This window comes from Thalassophryne amazonica, chromosome 8 (assembly GCF_902500255.1).
Source record: "Thalassophryne amazonica chromosome 8, fThaAma1.1, whole genome shotgun sequence".
Classification (NCBI taxonomy): Eukaryota; Metazoa; Chordata; class Actinopteri; order Batrachoidiformes; family Batrachoididae; genus Thalassophryne; species Thalassophryne amazonica.
This window is the reverse complement of record NC_047110.1, coordinates 109096429-109124173: the sequence shown is the minus strand read 5'-3', so window position 1 is coordinate 109124173 and position 27745 is coordinate 109096429. Positions and strand designations below refer to the sequence as shown.

General features: G+C 40.7%; 1 protein-coding gene across 1 annotated transcript in view; it reads left to right on the top strand.

Annotated features, from left to right (window-relative positions):
- LOC117514985 (fatty acid 2-hydroxylase-like) overlaps positions 1-15508 on the top strand; it is a 31684-nt gene extending 16176 nt beyond the window's left edge. The window contains exons 3-7 of the mRNA XM_034175546.1: positions 7344-7486; positions 8110-8210; positions 8329-8501; positions 10367-10619; positions 11619-15508. Coding sequence (XP_034031437.1) covers positions 7344-7486; positions 8110-8210; positions 8329-8501; positions 10367-10619; positions 11619-11686 — 738 coding nt within the window. The 3' untranslated portion in view covers positions 11687-15508. The remainder of the gene's footprint in view (positions 1-7343; positions 7487-8109; positions 8211-8328; positions 8502-10366; positions 10620-11618) is intronic.
- Positions 15509-27745: the final 12237 nt, after the last annotated feature.

Here is a 27745-nt window from a genome sequence, read left to right as displayed (position 1 = left end):
GCCCCCCCAGCCATACAACAGGAGCTCCTCGTTTGCCCTCTCCTGATCAGGAAAAAAAGAAATTCAGTGTCTCTTGCGTGATCATTTCTGTGTGTAAACTGGGTTGTTAATCTTTTCAGGTCCGAACAACTCTGACACTCAGCTTCAAACTAAAAATCTGTTGTCTCATCCAGCTGACTTCTGCAGTTTGTACAATGGTGAGGGAACAGCTGATTGGAATTAGTTTAATCAACTCAGAGTAGGTTTGCTCTGAGCTAAGCACATGCACAAAAGGCAGTGTTAATGGAGCACCGATACTGGGATTCACCACAGCAACCAATAACAAAAATAATTAAATACTTTTTTTTTTTACATAATAAAATTTCAGCACAACACAGTTGCAGCTGCAACAGAGTGACAAACGGCATTGGATTAAAAACTGTTGCTCAAGTCAATGCGTATGCTTATTTAGAATCATTCACAACTATTTTACTAATAATGAATGTTTATGAGCGCAACAGGAAGAATATTTCATGAGATGAAAGATGAAATTTTCCATTCAGTGAGCAATATGTTGTGTTTTTATGTTAAGGTGGCCACAGTGCAATGGTGCAAAACGTATGGAACCAAAATTGCACGGTAAATGGAACAAAATGGCAAATGGGACAAATGATCAATATCATGTGACATACAAATCATCAATCAAATGACAGGGATCTATTTAGGTGTTATATAAAAGGTGTACTTGTCAGGAGAAAATACATCCTTCTGTACGTCCTTCTGGCAAACATTCATATCTTAAAACTCAAGAATTGTAAAGCTCTCAAAATTTTTTATACATGACCCTTAATTGGGGTAAGCAGTTGAAGATGAGCGAGTGAGTGAATACTGGGAGGCCAAAGCATTGTGTGCAAAAGCTTGCATTTCTGATGTTTATAAATGCCTTTCTTAGTGAATTTTGGGTTTGACAAGTAGAAAATATACCAGAAGCCCTGAAATGCTCACATCTCCCACTAGGTGGCAACAAAAGCTGCTCAAATGTGTGGCAAGATCTCGAATGTTTATTCATTTGAGAAGTTAAGCTTTGGCAAAAGTGAGATGTACTGAATCAATTTACCCTTATGGGCAACTTAGGTGTTTAATATTTAATCACACATATAATATTGCATGTGAAAAAAGGTAGAATGAACATAATCAAATATAAGCATGAAAACAGAACATGAGAGCAGGTGCAAATAAAATATAACTATAAAGTTGAAAGGTGTTAGACTACGGCTCATATTTGACATATAACAGTAAACAAAATACAGTGTGAATTCTAATGTGAGCAGCCGAACTGAACCACCTTCAGGAAAATGTTTCATACACACATTCTCACACTGTTTCCTTATTTAAATAGGCCTATTTAAATTACAATTTGACTTCTACTCAGTCAACAGAAAGAAGGCGGAGGCTGGAAGAAAACTACTCAGTACTCCAAAGATGATGCCAAAATGTAAGTTAAAGTATTTAAACGTAAAACCCATTCTTCACAAGACAATGCAGATTTATGAATGAGGCAGTGAAACATCTGTAAGAGGGCAGAAACTGAGAGAAACTCAGGGTTTATTGATGAAAACCTGCTTCTGACCAGGTTAGGTTGACATTTACAACCCCTGGCAATAATTATGGAATCACCGGCCTCGGAGGATGTTCATTCAGTTGTTTACTTTTGTAGAAAAAAAGCAGATCACAGACATGACACAAAACTAAAGTCATTGCAAATGGCAACTTTCTGGCTTTAAGAAACACTATAAGAAATCAGGAAAAAAAAATTGTGGCAGTCAGTAACGGTTACTTTTTTAGACCAAGCAGAGGGAAAAAAATATGGAATCACTCAATTCTGAGGAATAAATTATGGAATCACCCTGTAAATTTTCATCTCCAAAACTAACACCTGCATCAAATCAGATCTGCTCATTAGTCTGCATCTAAAAAGGAGTGATCACACCTTGGAGAGCTGTTGCACCAAGTGGACTGACATGAATCATGGCTCCAACACGAGAGATGTCAGTTGAAACAAAGGAGAGGATTATCAAACTCTTAAAAGAGGGTAAATCATCATGCAATGTTGCAAAAGATGTTGGTTGTTCACAGTCAGCTGTGTCTAAACTCTGGACCAAATACAAACAACATGGGAAGGTTGTTAAAGGCAAACATACTGGTAGACCAAGGAAGACATCAAAGCGTCAAGACAGAAAACTTAAAGCAATATGTCTCAAAAATCGAAAATACACAACAAAACAAATGAGGAACGAATGGGAGGAAACTGGAGTCAACGTCTGTGACCGAACTGTAAGAAACCGCCTAAAGGAAATGGGATTTACATACAGAAAAGTTAAACGAAAGCCATCATTAACACATAAACAGAAAAAAACAAGGTTACAATGGGCTAAGGAAAAGCAATCGTGGACTGTGGATGACTGGATGAAAGTCATATTCAGTGATGAATCTGCATTGGGCAAGGTGATGATGCTGGAACTTTTGTTTGGTGCTGTTCCAATGAGATTTATAAAGATGACTGCCTGAAGAGAACATGTAAATTTCCACAGTCATTGATGATATGGGGCTGCATGTCAGGTAAAGGCACTGGGGAGATGGCTGTCATTACATCATCAATAAATGCACAAGTTTACATTGATATTTTGGACACTTTTCTTATCCCATCAATTGAAAGGATGTTTGGGGATGATGAGATGGGGGAGGTGATGGTCTAGTGGTTAAGGTGTTGGGCTTGAGACCAAAAGATCCTCGGTTCAAATCCCCGCCTGACTGGAAAATCACTAAGGGCCCTTGGGCAAGGTCATTAATCCCCTATTGCTCCCGGTGTGTAGTGAGCGCCTTGTATGGCAGCACCCTGACATCGGGGTGAATGTGAGGCATAATTGTAAAGTACTTTGAGCGTCTGATGCAGATGGAAAAGCGCTATATAAATGCAGTCCATGAAATCATATTTCAAGATGATAATGCATCCTGCCATAGAGCAAAAACTGTGAATACATTCCTTGCAAAAAGTGATGTGTTGGAGCGTTCTTTTGTTTTTCATGATTCCATAATTTATTTACAGTTAACAAACTCAGAGTTCCCCTCATTTTAGAGTAAACAAACTCAGAGTTTTCTCTCATTTTAGGGGAAACAAACTCAGGATTTCTCTCATTTTATGGTTAACAAGCCCTGGGTTTCCCCTCATTTTAGGGTTAACAAACTCCGGATTCCACTCATCTTAGAGATAACAAACTCAGGGTTTCCCTCATTTTAGGGTTAACAGACTTAGTGGTTCCCTCATTTTAGGGTAAACAAACTCAGAGTTTCCCTCATTTTATGGTTAACAAACCCAGAGTTTCCCTCATTTTAGGGTTAACAAACTCGGGATTCCACTCATCTTAGAGATAACAAACTCAGGGTTTCCCTCATTTTAGGGTTAACAGACTTAGTGTTTCCCTCATTTTAGGATAAACAAACTCAGAGTTTCCCTCATTTTATGGTTAACAAACCCAGAGTTTCCCTCATTTTAGGGTTAACAAACTCGGGATTCCACTCATCTTAGAGATAACAAACCCAGAGTTTTCCTCATTTTCCAGTTAATAAACTCAGGGTTTCTCTCATTTTAGGGTTAACACACTCAGAGTTTCCCTCATTTTATGGTTAACAAACCCAGAGTTTTTCTCATTTTACAGTTAACACACTCAGAGTTTCCCTCATCTCAGGGTTAACACACTCAGGCTGGGTTGCACCAACATAGCTTAAATTAAACCTAGTTTAGGCCTAAACTGAATTTAGTAAATCCATGTTTAAACTGGGTTTAAATGAATCTGAGATGTGTTGCACGTCTTAAATTTAAACCTGGATTACCTAAACTGGTTTAATCAAGGATTAAAATAAACTTAAATATGTTCATCAGCCGCCATTAATGGGATTGGTCAAATGTATGCATAAATAGACAAAACATACAACTAACATTGACTGTAAACAAACAAACGATGACACATTGAATTATATAATAATATAATTGGCCGTTGCGTTCAGTGCTGTGGAATGGACTGTTTGATATATTTGTAAACACTGTCGCGTGCCGGCTGTTACATTGTATCACTCGGGCAGTGAAGATGGCATCAATGAAGATGGCACCTCGTCAAAGGGCATCCAGTTTTTCTTCTTTTGAAAAAAATTTATTGGCAGGGCTAATGGAGGAATTTGGGAAAATTAGAGAGGACAAAAAAACTGATAATTTAATGACAGAAAAGAAGGAGCAGGCGTGGGCATCATTAACAGAGAGATTCAATGGGGCAACAGGAATAAAGGAGGCCAGGGACAAGTTTCAGCTGAAAGGCTGCTGGAAGAATTTAAAAAGCAAGGCAAAATCCTGCTGTAGAATTCAACAGGGTTTAGCCTATCTCGAATATTTCTTTGTGGAACTCAATCTTGTAACTCAAGCAGACGAATAACAGCAGCCATGTTGTCCGAATAACTAATTTAAACCTCCTCCAGGGGTGGTTTATATTAAACAGGCAATCCAGGTTTATCCTTGGGTTAAAATCACTGGTGCAACAGACTCACAATTAATCTAAGTTTAAGTGGGGTATTAAATATGAGATTAGCCATGGATTAGATTTAACCAGAGATTAGTGGAAACTAAATTTAAACTAAGTTTAAGTTTGGTGCAACATGACTAAAAAGTAAACTGAGATTAAATGTAGATTAAAGTTTAAACCACACTGGTGCAACCCAGCCTCAGAGTTTCCCTCATTTTATTGTTAGCAAACTCAGGGTTTCTCTCATTTTAGGGGAGGTGAAGGTCTTGTACTTAAAGCATTGGGCTTTAACCAGAAGATCCTCTGTTGAAATCCCAGCCTAACCAGAAAATCACTAAAGGCCCTTGGGCAAGGTCCTTAATCCCCTAGTTGCTCCCGGTGTGTAGCGAGTACCTTGTATGGCAGCAGCCTCACATTGGGGTGAATGTGAGGCATTATTATAAACAGTGGTGAGCACACTTCAGATAATCCGATAACAGATAATTATCTAAGATAATGTTTTCTTTATCGGATTATCTTTTTAGATAACTTTAAAAACCATTATCGGACCAATTATCTTCCGATTAATCTTTGTCCAATAACTTTTAAACCAGTAAACAAAACTGAACAGCAACAAGCATTTTTAAAATTAGTTTAGCACTCACCTGTTAAAAGTTTTGTAACAGACACACAGCCATAACCTTTGCAAATAGAAGAGAGCCGCTTATATAAAAAGCATTTCAGTCATGTGCAGACAAAAGAGAAAAAAACATTTCCATTAACACCACACCAAAAGGCTCCCGATATCACCTAAGTCATCCAGAGGCATACGTTTTTAACTTATGGTTCAGATTTAACCAAACAAATTTTGGACAAGTTATTTAAAATTACTGTCATGTCTGAGTTTTATTAAGTGAAAATATCAGATATATATTTTTTAGTTTTAAAGTAATGTGCTAATTTTTAAGGTTTTGTGAGCACATCCTGTGACCCACAATGCATTTTGGGTAGGATGATGTAATCTCAGTACATCACGACAGGACAAATGCATTTCAGACACTCTGTTCAGGCTCCACAGACAACAGCATTAAACTCTAGTGCCTAAAACTCTCTTGAATATATTCTCTGCGTTTATAGATGTTGGTTTTATTTGCGTTTGTTAAATTCCATGAATTTTAAATGTAGCAGACAGGGATTACTGTATCTGGAATTTTGTTTTCAAGGCCTCTACTGTTATCTACTGGTCAGTAGTGTTCACTAAGCGTGTGGGAACCAGTACATAGCAGTGTTCTATTTATTTTGACCCTGGTTGTGTCAGATGATTGTCAAATCAACTTTTTGGCTTTGCAAATGGCTTTTTTTGTGTGCAATGAATGTATACATTATACAAGTTTCACTTTTTTAATGGAATTACAACCTTATTTTTCAAATTCTCCCATTTTTTGCATCCAGCCTTATTTCCTTTAGAAATTTCCTTGACAAATAATATCAGTCTATTAGGACGTCAGGTTATGTGTTACACATATACATGTGTGTATATATTTTCCAACTTATTCCCATTGATGAAACTTTTCATTTTCTGCCTGAAAGCTTATTAGATGAGTGTGTTCAGGGCTCCGTTTGTTTACAAAATACACACACATTACAGACCTTGAAATCCAACAGCAGGGATTGATATTATCCAAAGATTTATGAACATACAAATTAACGTGCTTACACTTTATCATAATTTTCTCCGTTGTGAGATATAAAAGTGTCTTATCGCAACGTTCGTGTGTATATGCATTATAACGCAGCGCACGAGCGACGTTACGATATTCTTCAGAACGACAACATACGCAACATGCATCCAGCAGCATACACGCTGCTGTCATAGACAACTGCCTGTAAAGTTTTTTGGCAAGTTATAACTTTCTAAACAGCGTAATTTGTAATGAAAGCCGGTTCATTTGTGCGGCTCTTTCGGCGCCATGTTTGTTTTTTCAGAGACAGCAGTAAGCTCCTCCTACCCCTCCAAACAGAGGGATTTGTAGCCCTTCGCCTTCCCCTCCACCTCGTTCCAAAAAGAGGCACTTTTACCCAGAATCCTTTGCGATCTGTCTGTTTGTTACAAAACCTCAGAATTAGTGCATTACTCAACATTAAAAGATATATGTTATATTTTAACTTTGTACAAATGACGTAATTGACATTAATGGAGTTATTCTATCGGTATTAATGATATTTATAATCAAAACCATAAGTCAGCATGACTTTGTTGGGGTCTGTTTTTACTTTTAATATTATTATACGCTGTTAAATTTGTTCTACTACTAATTGTAGATGTGTCAGAGATAATATTGGAAGTTATCGGTTATCTGTGACTTCCGATACATTTTTGGGTGTTTTATCTTTATCGAAGATAACTTTTCAGTTATCTGATTATCTGTTATTGAAGTTAATTTTTTGGTTATCTGTGCCCACCACTGATTATAAAGCACTTTGAGTGTCTGATGCAGATGGAAAAGCGCTATATAAATGCAGTCCATTTACCATTTAGGGTTAACAAACCCAATGTGAACCTTCATTTGATGCTGTCTTCACACCAGCGCGGCTCATAAGTGTGGAAACGTCTGTAAATGTAGCTCTGTGTGCGACCTTTGGACTCTAACTGATAATGAAGTACGCCTGATGACACTGATTGATGTCATGCTGTAAACACACACACACACCTTGGAGTCACTTCCTGCTTTGACCTGCTCCTGTGCAGCGCTTCGGTCAGAGCAGAGATTGTAATGGCTCTGCATTCTGTTGTGCTGTTTTCTGACTGCACAGGATTTGGTGGACTGGCGGAAGCCCCTGGCATGGCAGGTGGGCCACCTTGGAGAGAAATATGATGAATGGGTTCACCAGCCAGTCGACAGACCCATTCGGCTTTTTGGTAACCCGTTGCTGGAGGCCAGCACCAAGACCTCCTGGTAAGAAAGTATCACTGTTTTCTCACATATTAAACACTAAACCAGGGGTGACCAAGTTCGGTCCTCGAGAGCCACCTTCCTGACACTCTTAGATGTCTCCCTGCTCCAACACACTTGAATCCAATGAAAGACTCGCGACCGAACTTGGCCACCCCTGCACTAAACAAATAAGACACGAGACATAAATGTGCTCACAGTTTTGATGCAAAAACACGTGGATGAGGGAACGTCAGGGACCATATTTAGGTCATGAGGTGCGTTTCTCTGTGAATGATCCAGCATGCAGGTACCTCAGTGTTGAGGACCCCACAGCTAGAGAAGATTAAGGACATGCCCACGTTTCACTGAGCTGCAGCAGATCAATGGTTACTTTCAAGTGGTTGGTTTTCTGCCTGGATCTGGGGTGATTCGGCAGTGTGGTGGATGCAACAATGCGCATCACCGGTGCAAGCTCCCAGACCCAACCTTTGAGATATTCTGTCAAATGTGCATGTTTCAGGAGTCAGATGTTCACTTCAACTGCTGAAATGTTTCCAAAGTCGTCTGCTCCTCCATCCTCTGGACCACATGATACAACTGAAAAGAATCAAAGATCTAAAGAGCGTGTGTGTGTGTGTTTGTAGGTACTGGGTTCCGGTGGTGTGGCTTCCTATTGTCTTCTATCTTAGCTGGTATTGCTACACAACCCTGGCACAAGGAACCACCAGGATAGTCATCACGTCAGGTAACAACCACATAGTTTTTTTTGTTTGTTTTTTTAATCTGCCCCCACAGTTCCCCGTGTGTGTCCTCATCCATCGTTGGCATTCATGTCTTTTTCACGTGTGTGTTTGTGTCTCCAGATTTCTCTGTCCCGATACACAAGTACATGTTCCCTGTGCTTTTTCTGGTTGGCTGGTTTTTGTGGTCGTTCATCGAGTACTGCATCCATCGCTTTGTCTTTCACATGAAACCACCAGCCCATAATTACTACCTCATCATGCTACACTTTCTCCTGCACGGACAGCACCATAAGGTACACCCAGAACACCACAGAAGAAGAAGAAGAAAGGGTTTTAAATAAAGGTTACCGTACTACATAGCGAGTGCAAAGCTGGCCGCCATAAAGGATAAATGGACTGCATTTCTATACCGCTTTTCCATATGAAGTAGGCACTCAAAGCGCTTTACAGTGATGCCACACATTCACCTATTCATGCATACTCACACCACAGGGAGTGTGCTGCCATGCAAGCAGCTTGGGGTTTAGGAACTTTGGCCAAGGGGCCTTAGTGTGATTTTTCCAGTTTCACGGGGATTTGAATTGAACCCACCACTATAACCACCACACCATCACCTCCCCCAGTACTGGGTCAGTGGTGAGAATATGTTCTGTGTCATTACAGCAACCTCAATCTGACCCTGACTGGATTAAAGATCACTCAAGGTCAAGTTAGATATGAGTTCCTATCCATGTCTAACAGTAATTATGTTGTGCACTATTTAGCCACTATAAATGATCAAAGCTACAGCGACCTTGATCGTGACTTTCAAGGTTACCCAATTTCAATATTATATATTTTCAAAACACACGTATAACTTCCTGTTCTTTCTCTAATACTAGCCTCCGATTCACGAGTTACAGCTCTTAGAAAATGTTCCCCTGATCTTTTTGCATTGGGGTTAAATTTTGACCTTGCAATGTGACCTTGGCTTTTCACCTCTGAACCTGAAACGTTAGTGCTTTCATCCTTGGGTGGGCTTTAACTACTGTGCAAAATTTTGCTAAAATTCCTCAATTAGTTTTTGAGATATTCTGTCAAATGTGCATGTTAACAAAATAGGTACAAAGGGCGACTGAAAAGTTTTGAGCCTGACCTAGAAAAAGCGGGGTGTGGTTCTCCATCTTAACATTTCTCTCAAAAGAGCTGAAAAGGATGCAACTAACTGTATACTCTTGTGCAACTTACATACGTTGCCCCCCCGAAAAAAGAAGCATTTTTGACAGTACTGAGGGATTATCACGACAATGATAAGTTAATACAGTACACACATCAGTAATCAGTAGTTAGCCAGAGCCAGCAGGTAAAGTCAAGCAGGAATGTTCACAATCATTGTTTTAAATTCATTAAATGATGCCTAGAAGCTGATCTTAAAGTTTTGTAACTCATTCCAGGATGTTGTGGCTCTTGCGGGTCTTACAGCTCAGTCTGAACCCGGGGACTCACCTGAATGAGTCAGATCAGGACTGCTGTACCCTTATCTCATACTGATCTCACTCTTAACTCAAATTTATCTCCATATTATTGAAATTGTGTGTTTAACTCGCTCCCACGACATCACTGAGTGCTCTTTGATTGTTGTTACCATCGAGGCCATTTGATTCTTTGGTGCAGTTAAAATAAAATCACAGTAAAACTCAACAGTTTGTTCGACACTATGTTTCTTTGTTTAACATTTATACAATTTTAAAAAAAGCTCTGATCAATAACACACAATGTTCCACATGATAAGCAGCTGTTATTGTCAAAAATACTAAAATTAGAAGTTGTTGCCAGGCAACAGACTGTGTGTAAATAGATTTTTTTATTCTTTACATGTTCTAGTCACAATATCCATCAATCAGCTGATTTTCCCAGAGACTAAAAAAAAACACGACGCGCACTTTTTAGTGTACAGGAGGTAAATGTGTGTTGCTGCTGACGTACAGCAGCCGTACGCTCAGGAGGCTTCAGGGTAATAACGTTTATGTATTTATTTGTAGAAGTGGACAATGTGAGGTACACCGCCGCTAATTTGTGCTAAACATTAATTCAAGCTTGTTGATTTAGTGATTCGAGGACGTTTCTTTCTACGCCGTCGCTTCATCGACTTCATTGTGGTTTTGCCGTGTCTCCACAGTCTCCGTTTGATGGCTCTCGGCTGGTCTTCCCTCCCGGTCTGGCCTCCTTGGTGGTGGGGAGCTTCTACGCGGCCCTCCACTACGTCCTCCCAGACGCCCTGGGGATGTCTGTGTTCGTGGGTGGGCTCTGCGGCTACGTGGTGTACGATATGATCCACTACTACGTTCACTATGGCTCGCCCAAGAGAGGCTCCTATCTGTACGGTCTGAAGGCCTACCACATCAAACATCACTTTGAGCACCAGAGAGCAGGTGAGGACCACATCAAAGAACTGTCAAGGCATCAATCATTTGATAATTTATTTGATTAATATTTTAAAAAGATGAAATCTGTGTACACAATATTTTTTTCCATACTCCCACAAGATCAGTGTTTAAAAAAAAAAAAGAAGGTGTTGTCAGGGTTCACAGGGTCTGAATTAGGCAGAATCAAGTGATTTTGTTGAAATATCAACTTAGATTTGGTTATTTGTCCTGACACGATTAGTTCAAGGGCCGCTGGCAATTACAAAACACAATTACAATTTCTGTTTTTATGGTTTCTGGTGAAGATAAATGGTGTGATTTTGACTTTTGTTTGTGGGATTTTTCTTGTTGTTTTGTTGGGGGTATGGGCAGTTTTAATTTTGACAGCATATTTTGATTTTGTTTTAGTCATGATCTTGACTAAACTGTTTAATTTTAGTAATAATTTCATCATCTGAAATGTTTTATGTTTTCATGTAGTCTTAGTCGAATAACTATCATAAGATTTTAATCTACAAGAGATTTTCGTTGACTAAAATCTTATGATATTTAGTCGAGTAAAAGTAAAACTATCGAGCAACTAAATTGTGAGTAAAACTAAATTACATTTTTTGTCAAGGCTGTGACTAAAAATAAACCAAAATATACTGTTAAAGTTAACGCTGGTTTGGGGTTCAAAGTCTAAAATGGTTGAATTTTATGTTTTTATGATTATTTATTTATTTAGTTATTTGAAAGAAAACATGCCATTCAAACTCATCAAGGCTAAGATTTCAAAATTGTTTAATTATATTTATTTATTTACTTATTTTATTTCATTTTAAAGAAAAGATGCTGTTGAAACCCGTCAGAAGAGTATAGGGTTGAAAAGCTAAAATGTCTTTAATTTGACTTAGTCTTTTTTTAAATCTGTAATTTGGCTGATGTGAGCTGTGTTTTTTTTTTTTGTTTGTTTGTTTGTTTTGTTTTGTTTTGTTTTTTTTGTTGTTGTTTTGGTGTCTGCAGGTTTTGGAATCACCTCCACATTCTGGGATCACCCCTTCAACACAGTCATCCCTGATGAGAAATTCTAATACAGAACCGGGCCCGCTGACGGGCCTCAGGACTTAAACCGCTGCGAGCTAAATTCACCCTGTAACCTTTTACATCTGCGGTCAGACGTCGGCCTGAAAATCCACTTCTGACCACTAGGGACGCTGCAACTACTGAAATCAGCCTGTGCACGCCATCATACACACACACCAGCCTGCTTTTTAATTTCTGATGAAAAACAGTTTTGTTTTGTTTTTTTACTGACACTTTACCCGTCTGCTCTGTTTTGTTGTGTTTTTTTGTTGCGTTCATCCCGCTGCACATTTGGAACAGCACGTGCACATCTGACACGTATCCGGTGCAGATCGGCTCCATTGTGGCTGTTGGCGCCGACCAGCAGCCGTTTTACCGTTTGACTGTTTCCAAAGGTGGAGAAGCTCACTCCCAGTTTTCTTTCTTTTTCTTTTCTTCGGAGCAGCTCCCTGCTGTGAAGCACAAATTCATGTCTGACTGATGCTTTTATCGATTCATGGCTGGTTGAATATGAATGTTACATAATGCCCTCATTTTAATGACCATAGAGACCATCTGCTCTCACTTTATTCTATATTATCACTTTATTCTTCTCAATCAACAAACAATAATTCAGTAAAGTGAACTCACTTTGTATAATTTGTACTAAATGAAACTGGAACCAACAAATGGAACCACTGGAGTGCCGCCGCCCTGCTTCTGGCGAGTGTCCTGTGGACGCTGCGGATCCACGTCCGAGTCCAAATGGACCGATTGCGCTGCTGATGCGCTGATGGTGTGCACCTGCTGCCAAGTGGTTCTGTGCTATGATATTAATCCAACTAAATAATCAGTTCTGCTGATATGATCTTTATTTGGCCGAACATACGCCTGAAGAGAACAAGTCACGGGCTGGTCAGAGGAACACACACACACACACACATTCAGTGGCATGGGCATGTTTGAGATCTTTGTGCTTTTACACTTTAAATATTTTTTTACGCCATCAATTTTTTTAATGTAAGATTTCAAAAAAATTTGCAGCCTTATAACTCAGTGGAAACAAGTCACATACTGTAAGATCAATAAAAGTGATCAAAACAAAATAATGGAACAGTTCAAAGTCTCTGAATATGTCTTGGACTTCATTTCCATCAATCATTGAGAAATACAGTACGGTGAATCTGGAGTCGGCACTTTTCAAATTGAGCGACTGTACACGAACAAGACGACTAAGGGAAGACACCAAGACACCCAGACAACTCTGCTGTGACTGGAGAAACTGCACAGTGCAACTTTGTGCCACCAGTTATACATCTAATATTGATTAAATGCGGTGGAAGAGTTGCTTGGTGAATGGATTTGATCTTGACTGTTGACCTTTAATCCTGATCACTGATCTTTGATCTTGACTGATTACCTTTAATCCTGATTACTGAATTTTGATCTTGACAGATGACCTTTGATCCTGATCGCTGAGCTTTGCTCTTGACCGGTGAGCTTTAATCCTGATAACTGATCTTTACTGTTGACCTTTAATCCTGATCTTTGATCTTGACTGTTAACCTGTAATCCTGATCACAAAGCCTTGATCATGACTGTTGACCTTTAATCCTGATCACTGAGCATTGAGCTTGACTGTTGACCTTTAATCATGATCACTGAGCTTTGATCTTGACTCTTGAGCTTTAATCCTGATCACTGATCTTTGATCTCAAATATTGACCTTTAACACTGATCACTGAGCTTTGTTCTCGGCTGTTGTAAGGGGAGTTTTGTGTGTGTGTGTGTGTGTGTGTGTGTGTGTGTGTGTGTGTGTGTGTGTGTGTGTGTGTGTGTGTGTGTGTGTGTGTGTGTGTGTGTGTGTGTGTGTGTGTGTGTGAGAGAGAGAGTGGGGGGCTGTTGATATGGTTACTGGTAGTAGGCAACAGGCTGGTCAAAGTGGACACGTACGTACACACATCTGACTTTTGTGTGTAAGAGTTTTTTCCCATCATTAAAGACATTGAGTTGTGTAAAAGCGCGAGTGTTCTCAAGCCTTAGCATGCCACTGTTTGCATACACGTGTTGTTTAGGTTTTGAGTCATGTGACTCCTCTGATCATTCAGACAAGCAGAGTGAAGAAATGGAGAAATCATTGTTTTCAAGCGAAACCAGAGGTTCACAAAGGACGTTTCCTCAGAGTGAGAAGATCGGCAAAGGCAGCGGACAGCCGCCGCACAAACACGGACGAACACAAACACGGCTGCCGCCTTCGTCTCTTAGCCGAGACAGAAAACACAGTCAGTACACATAAGTAGCATTTTTCTCTGGATGTTCATTTATTATGTCTCAGGTTTGTCTGAGGATGAATTGATGCGTCACAAAAGACGCCATTATAACTGTTCGTGTAACGAGGGAGGGATGACATCACTGAAGGTCTTTACCAAGCAAAATCCCTAAAGCCGCCACAGTCAAATGTTGTTTTCGCCATTTTTTCATATATTCACGTTAAAAAAAGAAACATTTGACAGCGAGCCATTTTCTTATTTTCTAAACAATGATCAGGAGTTTATTTCCCCTAAATTCTGCATATCTGACAGATTTCCTTTTCCGTACTAAGTGGCCATTACACCATCAGACATCGTGATGTGACGTTCAGCTGCTTCATGTCTCTGGCGGCCCTCAGCGAGCTTCAGCAGTCACATGACCTTCTGAGGAAATGTCCTTTATGATGTCTCTTTTCCTGCTTCCGGACGGATCACACCGATAAAAGTTTATGCATTGTTAGCTTCCGGTTGGTAGAGAGGGGACAGGAAGTGATAGACGGCGACTGAATGTGGCGGGAGAGAAAAATAAGTAGAGTGAGAGAGCGAGGCTGTGAGAGACGGTGAGAGAGAGAGACAGAAACAGAGAGAAAGCGCGGGACAGTGCACTTGTGTTTTTGTTATTTTGCCATTTAAGCCAACTCAGGAAAAACGTTGCGATCGGCGGTGGCTTCGCTACATGACCGTCGTAACTGTCTTTACTACTCTGCTACTCACGTTTATGCCGGGACATACTTACTGCACCGTGCGCGATGTCGCTGTCTTTCTCGAACAGCCACGAACACAAACGGGGCCGAGATTAATTAACGTCTGCAAAAGTGTTGTGCGCGAACGCAACATTTGGTGCATGTTAACAAATCAGGACGCTTGAAAATGTTGTGGAGATATATTTTTGCAAGCTGTTGTAAGATTTCTTCCATCGTCTTTTATTATTTTCTTTTAACGACTACGATGCAAACACAAACCGTTTTATAAGATGTACAGATTTTCTCATTAACTGTACCAGACGTTTTTATACGTGTTAGACAAAGAGGGCGCCAGTGAGCAGGCACGTGAGTGCGTTGTGATGTAATGATGGATGGATGATAAACTTGTCGTGTTTCCTGAGGGACGGAGCTGAAGGCATGATGCCGGCCTGTCGGGCCTCCTGCTATGGGTACCTCGGGGTCAAAGGTCAACAGGTTGCAACAGTCACGTTTTTGGAAATTTGTGTTTTTAATTGTTATTATTGATTGGTGTTTATTGCTGGTTCAGCAGAATTTGATCTTTGGGGAGATGTTGCAAAGCATCAACATACTTTTTTTCTTTTTGTTTTTCTTTTGTTCATCTTTCTGACCCAACTGTGGGTCCTGTCACTCAGCAGCCCTGCAGATCCCCACAGGATGACGATCAAACTGCATCTGACTGCACAGCAGGACGGCCCGATGGCCCTCGCAGATCCTCACTAAGTCTTTTCTAAACACGCGACAAGAGCGATTAAAGCAGGACATTTTGTAATACTAATTAACGGAATTTACATACAGATAATAAATATTCTTTATCCAGGTTTGTAGTTTGATATTAAAATGGACATATATTCTTACATGTGTTTTGAGAAGAATTCAGTCATTTGATCCTGTTTGCACAGGTTTTCTTTTTTTCCTAACTTATGGCAGCAGCCTACGCATGCACCCTGTTAAATGCAGTAAAAAAGTCCAGCTCATTCAGGTTCTTAACATGATAACTCAAAAACAATAAATGCTACAATCTTTGAAGTCTCCAAAGGACTCATAATGAGGCTGAAGTGATTACAAATTGGTTCAAAAAGCAACCTTGTTTTACTTGCAGTATTTTGTGGAGCATAAGTTATGTTTTTTATTATTATTATTATTATTATTATTATTATTAGTTTGGTCAGTGTTGCCACAGTTACTTTGAAAAAGTAATCCAATTACTGATTACTGATTACTCCTTGAAAAAGTAACTTAGTTACTTTACTGATTACTCAGTTGGAAAAGTAACTAAGTTAGATTACTAGTTACTTTTTTAGTTACTTTCCCCAGCTGCCGACAACAACCCTCTGCCACCTCAACATGACAATGATACTTGTTTTGCCAAAACTCACTTTATAGTCACCCTTTCTTGACTTCAATGAAAATAAATACTTGTTTTATAAAAAGTAAAATAAAGACCTCTTTCTTGACCTCATATTTAACTGTTGACAGCACTGTAACAGTAAAACTTGAAATTTCTAACCTACATTGTTTATAAATGTAACTATTAAATTTTTTCTAACATTTAAATTCTCTGTAAACATTTTACTTGTCGAAATTATTATTATAAGTAGTATTAGTAGTTGTAGTAAAAAAACGACTTCAAAACTGGACCTTTAATCTAGGGGTGTTGTGGGGGGGCACATCCCTGCCCCACACCCCCATTCCATCTGGATTCGCCCCTGCCTTGGCGTTTGGGCACAAAGAATGGATTACATTTACTTACGCAGGAAACATGACCAGATTTACAGGTAAGAAAGTTTTATTGTGTTTTCACATCATGTGGTCCTCAGAAAGAGAGTTTAGGTGCATTTGAGTGGAAAATAGTGTTAGTTGTTGACGTGCCTGACGCGTGGCGGAGGACCAGCTGTTTTTAGCAGCAGATACGGAGCGGCTCAGAGAGAGAGAAAAAAAAAGCATAAAAATGTCTTTGTAAAGCTCAGTGCATTTGTGCTGTTGTCACTGCTTTAAGAGGTGAGGACAAGTCGTAGCTGCTGCCCGGAAGCTGCTGCAAAAAACCGTGGATGAAAAGCTCGCAGCTCACTTAAAGTGGGCAGTTCAGTCTTCCTGCCCACGGACCACGTTTAATGCTGCTATCGACCCACAATGCAAAAATAATAGTAACGCACAGTGACATGGAGAAGTAACTTTAATCTGATTACTGATTTGGAAAGATTAACGCGTTAGATTACTCGTTACTAAAAAAAAGTGGTCAGATGAGAGTAACGCGTTACCGGCATCACTGAGTTTGGTAGGTCCTGCTACCTGCACTCTGGTGTGATTTATACACAGAAAAGTAATGCATTTGTTATTAATAATAATAATTAGAATGAAAACAAATAAACTTCAATGACAAAACAATAAACACCAATAATAGAAAGTTCATTACAACAATGCACAAAAATCCCAAAGTAAAGAGCTTTTTTTTTTTTTGTCTAAACTCAACAGAAACAGAAATGCAAATACAGAAAAAAGGTGCGACTTACGTTCCTGAAAGAGAATATAATAAGAAATATGCTATGTGATCTCCCAAAGAGGTGGTGACCACCTGCTAAACATTGCCACCTGCTGGCGTTGTCTGGGCTTGTTGCAGGGAATAATCTTATCACATGCAAGATGGCGATTAGGAGCAGGTGCGATTGACTTTCTATGCAGTTTAGAATGAGCTTCTTTGTTTCTTTCATTTTGAAGTCGAGGTCTGCTTGTGTCACACGTTCACAAGAGCAATAATGAAGTTATTGGCACACTAACTAAAAACAGCCAATTTTAATTCATCTCACAAGGGCTTGCTGGGACATCTCTGCTGATTCACGACATAAATAAGAATGTTTTCTGTTTTAATGTGGCACACGGTGCTGTTGATAATGAATGTTTAAGGTAATATTACATGTAAAGAACTGTTGTAACTACTTGGTGGTCACGTGTCACAAAGGCACGCTTTAAAGGACCAAAACTATATTTTGATATGGGTAACAACGGTGCACAATGATAAAATTATACGATTGTGATGGCTGCTTTTCAAAGTGAAACACTTCCTGTTTGAATAAAGTACATTCAGATTATGGATAATTATGGATATTTATGTAATGAAGATAAAAGTAACTTGTGAGCTTTTATTCTGAAAAGTGGCGTTTCTCTTGCTAAATGAAGCAGTGTAGTAAAATAATGTTTCCTAAATTTGTTTACTGCATGTTTGAACTTTTATTTTGAAATGTCTATGCAAATGAAAGCGTTTGTAAATAAATGTATATTTCTGATATTGGTCTATATTGTTTTATTGTTGGTTATTTTATATTGTAAATTATTTGTAATTCGGTGACACCATTATATTTGGTTCTGTGTAGCCTTAACATTAGGTCCAGTAGACAACAGTATCCTTGGGAATGGAGACAATAAGAGTTACGGAATTCTGGCATTTAACTTCAGTGACCTTCTGGCTGACCGTCCAATGGCAATTCTTGACTATACCTAAGTGTGGGCCATATTTGGCCCAAATTTGGTTAAAAATCAAATTACTTTACCTTAGCCAAAAGGAACTATGTAAGGGCAATTTTGAGGTCAGTCTTGATTGACATACTACAACCCCAATTCCAGTGAAGTTGGGATGTTGTGTAAAATGTAAATAAAAACAGAATACAATGATTTGCAAATCCTCTTCAAACTATATTCAATTGAATACACCACAAAGACAAGATATTTAATGTTCAAACTGATAAATTTTATTGTTTTTGTGCAAATATTTGCTCATTTTGAATTGGATGCCTGCAACATGTTTCAAAAAAGTTGGGACAGGGCAACAAAAGACTGGGAAAGTTGATCAATGCTAAAAGAACACTTAACTGGAAACAGGTGAGTGTCATGATTGGGTATAAAAGGAGCATCCCCAAAAGGCTCAGCCGTTCACAAGCAAAGATGGGGCGAGGATCACCACTTTGTGAACAACTGCATGAAAAATAGTCTATCAGTTTAAGAACAATGTTTCTCAACGTTCAATTGCGAGGAATTTAGGGATTCCATCATCTATAGTCCATAATATAATCAGAAGATTCAGAGAATCTGGAGAACTTTCTACACATAAGCGTCAAGGCCGAAAACCAACATTGAATGCCCGTGACCTTTGATCTCTCAGGCGGCACTGCATTAAAAACTGACATCATTGTGTAAATGATCTTACCGCGTGGGCTCAGGAACACTTCAGAAAACCATTGTCAGTTAACACAGTGTCAGGGATTTGGCAGGGTCAGGGCACTGAGCCCTTGTTTTTCCCCTTTTTGGGGTTCTTCAACCGCTTCAGCTTTGATTTTTCAGTAATTAATTTCACCATGTGTTATTCTGTTATGTTTTTCTTATCACTTTGTTACTTTCCTTACTTTAGCCATTGTTCTGTTCTAGTTTTGTTCAGCTGGTTTGTGTTTTCATTGTTTATCATTTAGCTTTCATCTGTTTGCTGTTATACTTTTATATTGGGTTTTGATTTCTGTGTATTAGTCTGTTCCTGTTTTATCCTGCTTTTGTATTGATTCCCTGTTCAGTTCTACATGCTTTTGTTCTCATGCTCATGTTTGATTTTGGTTCCTGCTGTTGCATTATATTCTGACCATAATTTCCAATTTAGCTCTGTTCTGTTTTTGTCATTTTGTTTCCACTCTGCACCTCCCATCATGTCTTTGTTCCTTGTCTCACGCCCAGTTACTTATGTTCACTCCACGCCCTGCACCTGCCCCATGTCTTTGTATCCCACACTTTTATTGTTTTGCATTTTCATTCACTCCCACTCTCGCTCCAGCTCACGTGTCTTTGTCTGTTACTTCACTCCATTCTGTGCTTTCCTTCCTTCACTATCTTGTACTCTGCACAACCTTTGGCTTCCCCGGTCACGCCCCCTTCCAGAAAGTGTGCTGTGGTCTGATGAGTCCACATTTCATATTGTTTTTGGAAATCATGGAGGTCGTGTCCTCCGGACAAAAGAGGAAAAAGACCATCCAGATTGTTACCAGCGCAAAGTTCAAAAGCCAGCATCTGTGATGGTATGGGGGTGTGTTAGTGCCCATGACACGGGCAACTTACACATCTGTGATGGCACCATCAATGCTGAAAGGTACATCCAGGTTTTGGAGCAACACATGCTGCCATCCAAGCAACGTCTTTTTCAGGGACGTCCCTGCTTATTTCAGTAAGACGATGCTAAGCCACATTCTGCATGTGTTACAACAGTGTGGCTTCATAGTAAAAGAGTGTGGGTACTAGACTGGCCTGGCTGCAGTCCAGACCTGTTGCCCACTGAAAATGTGTGGCGCATTATGAAGTGCAAAATACGACAACGGAGAAAAAAGCATATGTGAAATTGTATGGGACTTTTCCCCTACGCACAAGGCCTCTAAAGTTTAAATATATAAGGTTGGTGATATAGTCAGGATCTCCAAGCTCAGGGGAGTTTTTGATAAAAAAAATATCAACAGAGTTTTACAGATGAAATGTTCACAGTGTCAGAATGTATTCCACGTTTCCAACTTGTGTATAAATTAACGGACTACGACGGCGACATCATTGACGGTTCATTTTATGAAGCAGAATTGCAGAAGGTTAAAATATCAAAAGACAAACCTTATCAGGTTCAAGAAATTATTCGTAAATGGTAAATGGACTCCATTTATATAGCGCTTTTCCATCTGCATCAGACGCTCAAAGCGCTTTACAATTATGCCTCACATTCACCCCGATGTCAGGGTGCTGCCATAAAAGGCGCTCACTACACACAGGGAGCAATAGGGGATTAAAGGCCTTGCCCAAGGGGCCTTAGTGATTTTCCAGTCAGACGTGATCTTCTGGACTCAAGCCCAACACCATCACCTCCCCTATCCTATTCGTGAACGTTTTACCAAGGGGAATAAATTTGTATTTGTCAGATGGAAGAACTGTGTTGTGTGGGCCACCAGAAGAGGAGGTACTGCTGGCCCACCACCAGAGGGCGCCCTGCCTGAAGTGCGGGCTTCAGGCACAAGAGGGCGCTGCCGCCACGGACACAACCGGAAGTGACAGCTGTCACACATCAACTCATGACAGCTGTCACCCATCATTTCATCACTCCATAAAAGCCGGATGTCATCTCCACCTCGCTGCCGAGATATCGTCTACCTGTGAAGGTAATATTCTCTGCTGTATCTGAACTTAACACTGACTTTATAATCTGAACTTCTTTGCAGCCGTTTTCCTGTGGGTGTTTCCTTATCTGTGGGATTGGCGTTTTGGTGTGATCAGCGACGGCTTCACTTCACACCCCAACCAGATAAGTGGTGTAACAGGAGCTGCACGAGTGTGTGATTAGAGGTGGAGGTGACTTTCCACCTTCTGACTGTTTTTGTTACTGGGTGTGCACACACCCACATCTCACTGTTTGTGCTCCTCGCCCACAGTACCAGATCCGACAGTCGGGGACGGTGATCACCTGGGAATTCGGGACTTGGCGGCTCCAGTATTCACCAGGTTCGGTGGTGGCGGAAATCGTGTGGTTCCGGCTCTTCTCAGGACAGACGTCTTCTATCCTCGAGCCTGCCCACACATCACCTTTGTGTATTGACTGCTATCAGATTCTGAGATTGTCTGTATATTCGTTGTGCACATTCACAACATTAAATTGTTACCTTTTGGCTCATCTATTGACCGTTCATTTGCGCCCCCTGTTGTGGGTCCGTGTCACTACACTTTCCCCAACAAACTGGCCTGAAAAATTTAACTCCTGGGTTCCTGCAGACCAACTGATGGCCATATAAATGTGACAACATCTATCTTCAACCATCATATGAAAAATGGATCGGGACCTGAAACACGGGTTTTATGTGACTCTGCCTTCAAACGCCAGCCTAAAAGTATTCCCGGATAACACGATTTCATGCTACCAGGTGCACTTGGCTCAACACCTGGATTTAGAGGGAGAGTGGGATGTGGCGCTGACGGAGATTTCTTGTCTTCACACTTGGTTAAATATTCCGGAAAAGCATTGCTCTACGTTTCAGGTGAAAAAAACTACAGGTCCTCCGTCCAAGAACAAAATCTCCGTTCACTCAACTTCTTTTGAGGCAGGATATTATGACAACTTTGACCTTATTGCAACGCGGATAAACTCTCGTTTGAAGAATATAGATCCAAAGATCTCTTCAAAATATGACGATATTCCAAAAAGGTTTGTGTGGGAAGGAGATGGTATCTGCCACGTACATTTTGAAACCCCAACAACGTACATGCTGGGGTTACAGCCTGATAAGTGGTTGAGATGCGGGCCTGGGGCCGTGACCTCCCCGCGTTTCCGATATAAAAGGCAGGTTATATCATTTTTTCTGTTACGCAGACGTTGTTCAGGCTGAGATGGTGGGGGACAGTTTTGCTCCTCTGCTCCGCTGTTTCGAGATCCAAGGGAAGTTTGGAGAAATTATCACGCAAAGATTCAACCCTGCTTATTATATTCCAGTTTCTAAAAGACATATTGAAAAGATACGCGTTGAGATTCATACAGATCAAGACGAGCCCGTTAAATTCACATACGGTAAAGTGATTGTCACGTTACACTTTAAACCGACGGGTTAAAAACAAAAACAATGCAACCTGATATTTACAGATTTGTTTCTTATTATGAAAATCAGGTCGGTCACAGTTTTTCCGGCGCCCCCGTTATGTACGGGAAAGGTTTGGGTAACATATTTTCAAAATGATTCAAGTTCGTCATGCCTTTATTTAAACAAGGATACGCGCTTACCAAACCTCACCTGAAAAACGCTGCCAAAAATATCTCATCTGATGTGGTGAGCTGTGTGGTTGAAAGGGTGTCCCGTCCTCAGGAAGCCGGCGTGCAGGAAGGATCAGGGATCATGGTACTCTCGCGACCCCCCAGGAAACGCCCTCCCGGGAAACACATAGGCAGGGGTAAAAATGAGGAGTCTCGCACAAACGTGAGACAGTCCGACGGAACGCCAAGAAGAGAAGACCGTCTCGTGATATTTTTTTCTTACGGATGAGTCTGTTATGATATAATTCACCTGAGTGCGCCATGAGCAAACTAGACCTGTTTACCGTCCCAGCGACACAACTCTCCATAGAGGACAGTCAATATGTGGAAATAACTCTGATATCGGTGCTGACTGGCACCGGACCGATCGAATTTTTTATCCCCGGAGACGGAGAAAGATACCTGGATTTAAATAACACGCTGATTCATCTCCGTGTGAAAATCACAAATGCTGACGGGAGTAATCTGGCTGCTGACGCCAGCGTGGGGCTAATAAATTACCCCCTGAACACAAGTTTTTCACAGGTCGATGTCACTCTGGGTGACAGGCGAATTTTGCAGTCCAGCGCCACACATCCTTACAGGGCTACGATTGAAACATGACTGAACTTCTAAGCTGAATCACTCAACTCTCAGTTCACAGCAGGCCTTTTTTTCAGACACAGCAGGCGTGATGGATTCAACTGTGACGGCTGATGATGGGCCCAACACAGGTCTGGCGAGCAGAGCGCGCCTTAACGCTCGGTTGAGAGAAATCCAGCTGCTTGGTCCGTTACATGCAGACATCTTTTTCTGCGAGAGGTCGTTGTTAAATAATGTTGACCTTAGAGTGAAGCTGATTCGCGCAGGTGACACTTTCAGCCTGATGAGTGCTGATAACAGCACTTTTAAGTTAAACATCCTGGGATTGTCTCTTTTTGTTAAAAAAGTCTCAGTCTCCCCAGCAGTTCGTCTCGGCCACAATGTGGCGTTATTGAAGGGGAACGCCCTGTATCCGTTATCACGGATTAATGTGAAAACCTATGTTATCCCTCACAGTTCCAGAATTTGCAATCAGGAAAATCTGTTTCTGGGGGTCATGCCGAAATACGTCATCCTGGGTATGGTGAACCACAATGCTTTCAGCAGAAAAAGGGATTTATCCCCGTTTAACTTCCGAAACTACGATGTGGAATATCTGGCTCTAAGCCAAAATGGGAGACAGGTACCTTCTAAACCCTTCCAACCGCAATTTAACAACGGGATCTCTGTCAGAGAGTTTCATAATTTGTACACAGCCACAGGGAAACATTTGAAGGATCTTCCTCTCTGTATAACTCGTGACGATTTCCCGCTGGGATACGCCTTGTACGCCTTTAACCTGAGTCTGGAGGAGGATACGGGGACATTGTCACCAGTTTCTACTGGCAGGCTAAGGCTGGAAATGTGTTTCAGAGTGACGACCCCGCATACAATAACGCTAGTGGTCTACGCGTGCTACGACTCCATTCTGGAAATTAACTCCAAACAGCAAGTGTTGGTCAATTTTTACTGAATCATGAACACCCTCGAGTTGGAGGCCGTGATGAGGCATTTAGCAGGAAACATTTTCAGAGCAGTGTGGGCCTGTGATGAATTAGATTGCATCAAAGCAAAACCGCCTGCTTTTTTCATAGTAAATACCCACCCGAGGCATTTACCAGGTGAACACTGGCTGGTGATCACTGTTGAAAAAGATGGTGAAGCTACGTTTTTTGATTCCTTCGGATTTAGCCCGGACTTCAACCTGTACCCCAAAGGTATCCTACAGTATTTGGAAAATCAATGTGGGATTACAAAGATTTTCTATCATAATAGGCAGCTACAACATGAAATGTCAGATGTGTGCAGGCAACACTGTCTTTTATTTATCTAAAAGAGCCTGTGGGCTGTCCTACAAAGATGTACTGTCTTTATACACCTGCAACACTGTTAAGAACGACGATATGTTTTTTTGAATTTGTGAAGGAATTTCAGCAATGTACCAGAACAGGCTGTAAGAGCTCGTGTAACCAGTGTTCATGTTGTTTTCATGTGTCTAAAACCTGTCACAATTTACACTGAATGAACTCGCTGTAGATTGTTACTTTTTAAAGATTTTTATTGTGGTAATAAACATGCTGTATAACAACAAATTATATATTAAATAAATGATTAGTACAATAACAAGGTCTGTTTCTTTTATATGAAAACTCTGTGATCTTCTTTCATGCTGGAAGTGTCACCGGCTCTGACGCCTGGGTATCTCTGACCATGTTGCTGATCCAGTTAGCCTCAGAAAGCAGTGTTTATGCAGGAAATTCTTCCCAAATGATCAGCTTCACCTTTCTTTTCTTCTTGCTGGGGGATTTGGTTGCAAGTGGTGACTCATCAGGTGATATACTTTGGCTTTTTTAAAATTTCTGCAGTTCTTCGTGGGCAGCAGGGTGTGAAATGCAGGTCACAGGAATATATTCATTCAAAACAGTAAGAAAATGTTCCCAGCCTGTTGGAGGGTTGGATTGTTTGAAGGAAGAGCTGAGATATTTCATGAGATCGATTGCATGGGAACATACAACATACATGGGACAGACATGTATGTCCCATGGGAATTTATTTATAACATACATGGGAATTTATTTTATAACGTTATAAAATAAATTCAAAATAAATAAATTCACCCGATGCGGTCCAAGTAGCATTACCTGTGGAAATCTTCCTCATAATATACTCTGCGTTCTTACAGTCTCTCGAGGGCAGGTTCTCTATCACCTCCCTCGTGGTACCCGTGAACTCATCCTCTTTCGGTGTAATAATGGACTCCTTTTCAGAGAGTGAAACACGTGCCCGCTTTTCATTCTCTCCCTGCCTGATAAGCATTAAATAACGCTGCAGGAGAACCTTGTATTTTTTAATTTTCTCATAAGGACTCTGTCCATCCTCGGCTATAACAGCCCTCATTTTAAAATCCAAATCATTTTCAGCGGACTGTCTGATGTCTGCACCATCAGGATTCAACCGTTGACATCAACATCATTGTCAGACGTTTTTAGGTTCAATGATTCCACGGCGTGTAGATGTTATGGCCTCAGTGACCCCATGACCCCATGGAGGTTTGCACTCTCTGAGTGCTTCTAGTTTATTTCTGAAATTAAGGTGGTGAGATAAGGATTCACTCCTGATTCGGGTGAACTATCTTGACTGTCCTCTGACCAGTGATGCCGTTACTTAGTAACACGTTACTCTAATCTGACCATTTTTTTTAGTAACGAGTAATCTAACGCGTTAATCTTGTTGGGAAAGTGTAAGTACACGGACCCACAACAGGGGGCGCAAATGAACGGACAATAGAATAGGTCAAATAACAACACTTTACTGTTGCGAACGTGCACAACAAACACAACAGATTCCACAATAGATCAAAGGTCAAATTAGAAGGTGTCGTGTGGGCAGGCTCGAAGATAGGAGACGCCTGTCCAAAGCAGAACCGGAACCACACGATTTCCTCCGCCACCAGAACCCGGGAATACTGGAGCCGCCAAGTCCCGAACTCCCAGGTGGCCACTGCCTCCGCGTGTCGGACCTGGTACTGCTGGCGAGGAACAAAAACACAATTAAACGTGGGTGCGTCTGCACCCAGCAATCTGCACGGCAGGGAAGCTACCTCCACCTCTCGTTGGAGAAAAAGTCTGTTATCGCTCACAAAAATCACAACAAAAAGGCTTTCTATCAAGCAGTCAGGCTGAGGATATTACCTTTCAGGTAGAACGATATCTCGGCAAAGAGGTGGAGATGACGTCTTGCTGATATACCGATGCAGATCAGATGAGTGGTGACAGCTGTCACAGGTGATGAGTGTCAGCTGTCACCCCGGCTGCTCCTGTGAGGCGGCAGCGCCCTCTTGTGCCTGGAGCCCGCACTCCAGGCAGGGTGCTCTCTGGTGGTGGTGGGCCAGCAGTACCTCCTCTTCAGCAGCCCACACAACAAATCTTTCCAAATCAATAATCAGATTAAAGTTACTTCTCCAAGTCACTGTGCGTTACTATTATTTTTACATTGTGGGTCGATAGCAGCATTAAACTTGGTCCGTGGGCAGGAGGTTGGGGTTCGACTGAACTGCCCACTTTAAGTGAGCTGTGAGCTTTTCATCCGCGGTTTTCTGCAGCAGCTCCGAGCCGCTCCGTATCTGCTGCTAAAAACAGCTGATCTTCCGCCACACGTTAACAACTAACACTATTTTCCACTCCAATGCACCTAAACACTCTTTCTGGGGACCACATGATGTGAAAATGTAATAATTAAATTTAAGAATTTAATAGTTACATTTATAAACAATATAGGTTAGAAATTGCAAGTTTTACTGTTACAGTGCTGTCAACAGTTAAATATGAGGTCAAGAAAGAGGTCTTTATTTTACTTTTTATAAAACAAGCTTTTATTTTCAATGAAGTCAAGAAAGTGTGACTATAAAGTGAGTTTTGGCAAAACAGGTATCATTGTCATGTTGAGGTGGCAGAGGGTTGTTGTCGGCAGCTGGGGAAAGTAACTAAAAAAGTAACTAGTAATCTAACTTAGTTACTTTTTCAAGGAGTAATCAGTAATCAGTAATTGGATTACTTTTTCAAAGGAACTGTGGCAACACTAACTCTGACATATTGAAAAACAATGAAAAATCAGTATCCCTCTGTATGTGAGTTAATACCAGTTCAGCTGTGATGAATGTGCTAAACGAGGTCTGGATCTGGAGGTTGTTTGAGCGCCGGTCAACAGGTTCTCCGGGAGCTGCTCAATGTCTCCTGGCTGAAATATACAGATTTTACGTGTTATGAATAAATTACAAGTCATGTCAACAGAACGCTTTTGCAAATACTCACCAAAGAACACAGGTAGGGATCTATCCTCGGGCGTCAACGGTTGCCTCCACCCCCCTGAAGGTTTCGACTGAAGGACAGGTCTACACTGGTTGTGTAACACAGACATGTATGTGAATTTTTATAAGTATAGGATATGCAACCTTATACAGATTTAAACAATGAATATTATTGCTTGCCAGCTCTGTTAAGCTGTTCGTTAACGTCGTTCGGGGTTGCTGAATCAGTACCGAAAAGTAAAATAATTATTAGGTATGATAGAAAATAATATAATTATTACACAAGTTCACTTTTCATTAGAAAGAAAGTTTTTATGAACGGAGGGTAATTTACCTAACACCTCTTCTTCAGGCTTGAATTCTAAAAGTGATAACAGAGAGAG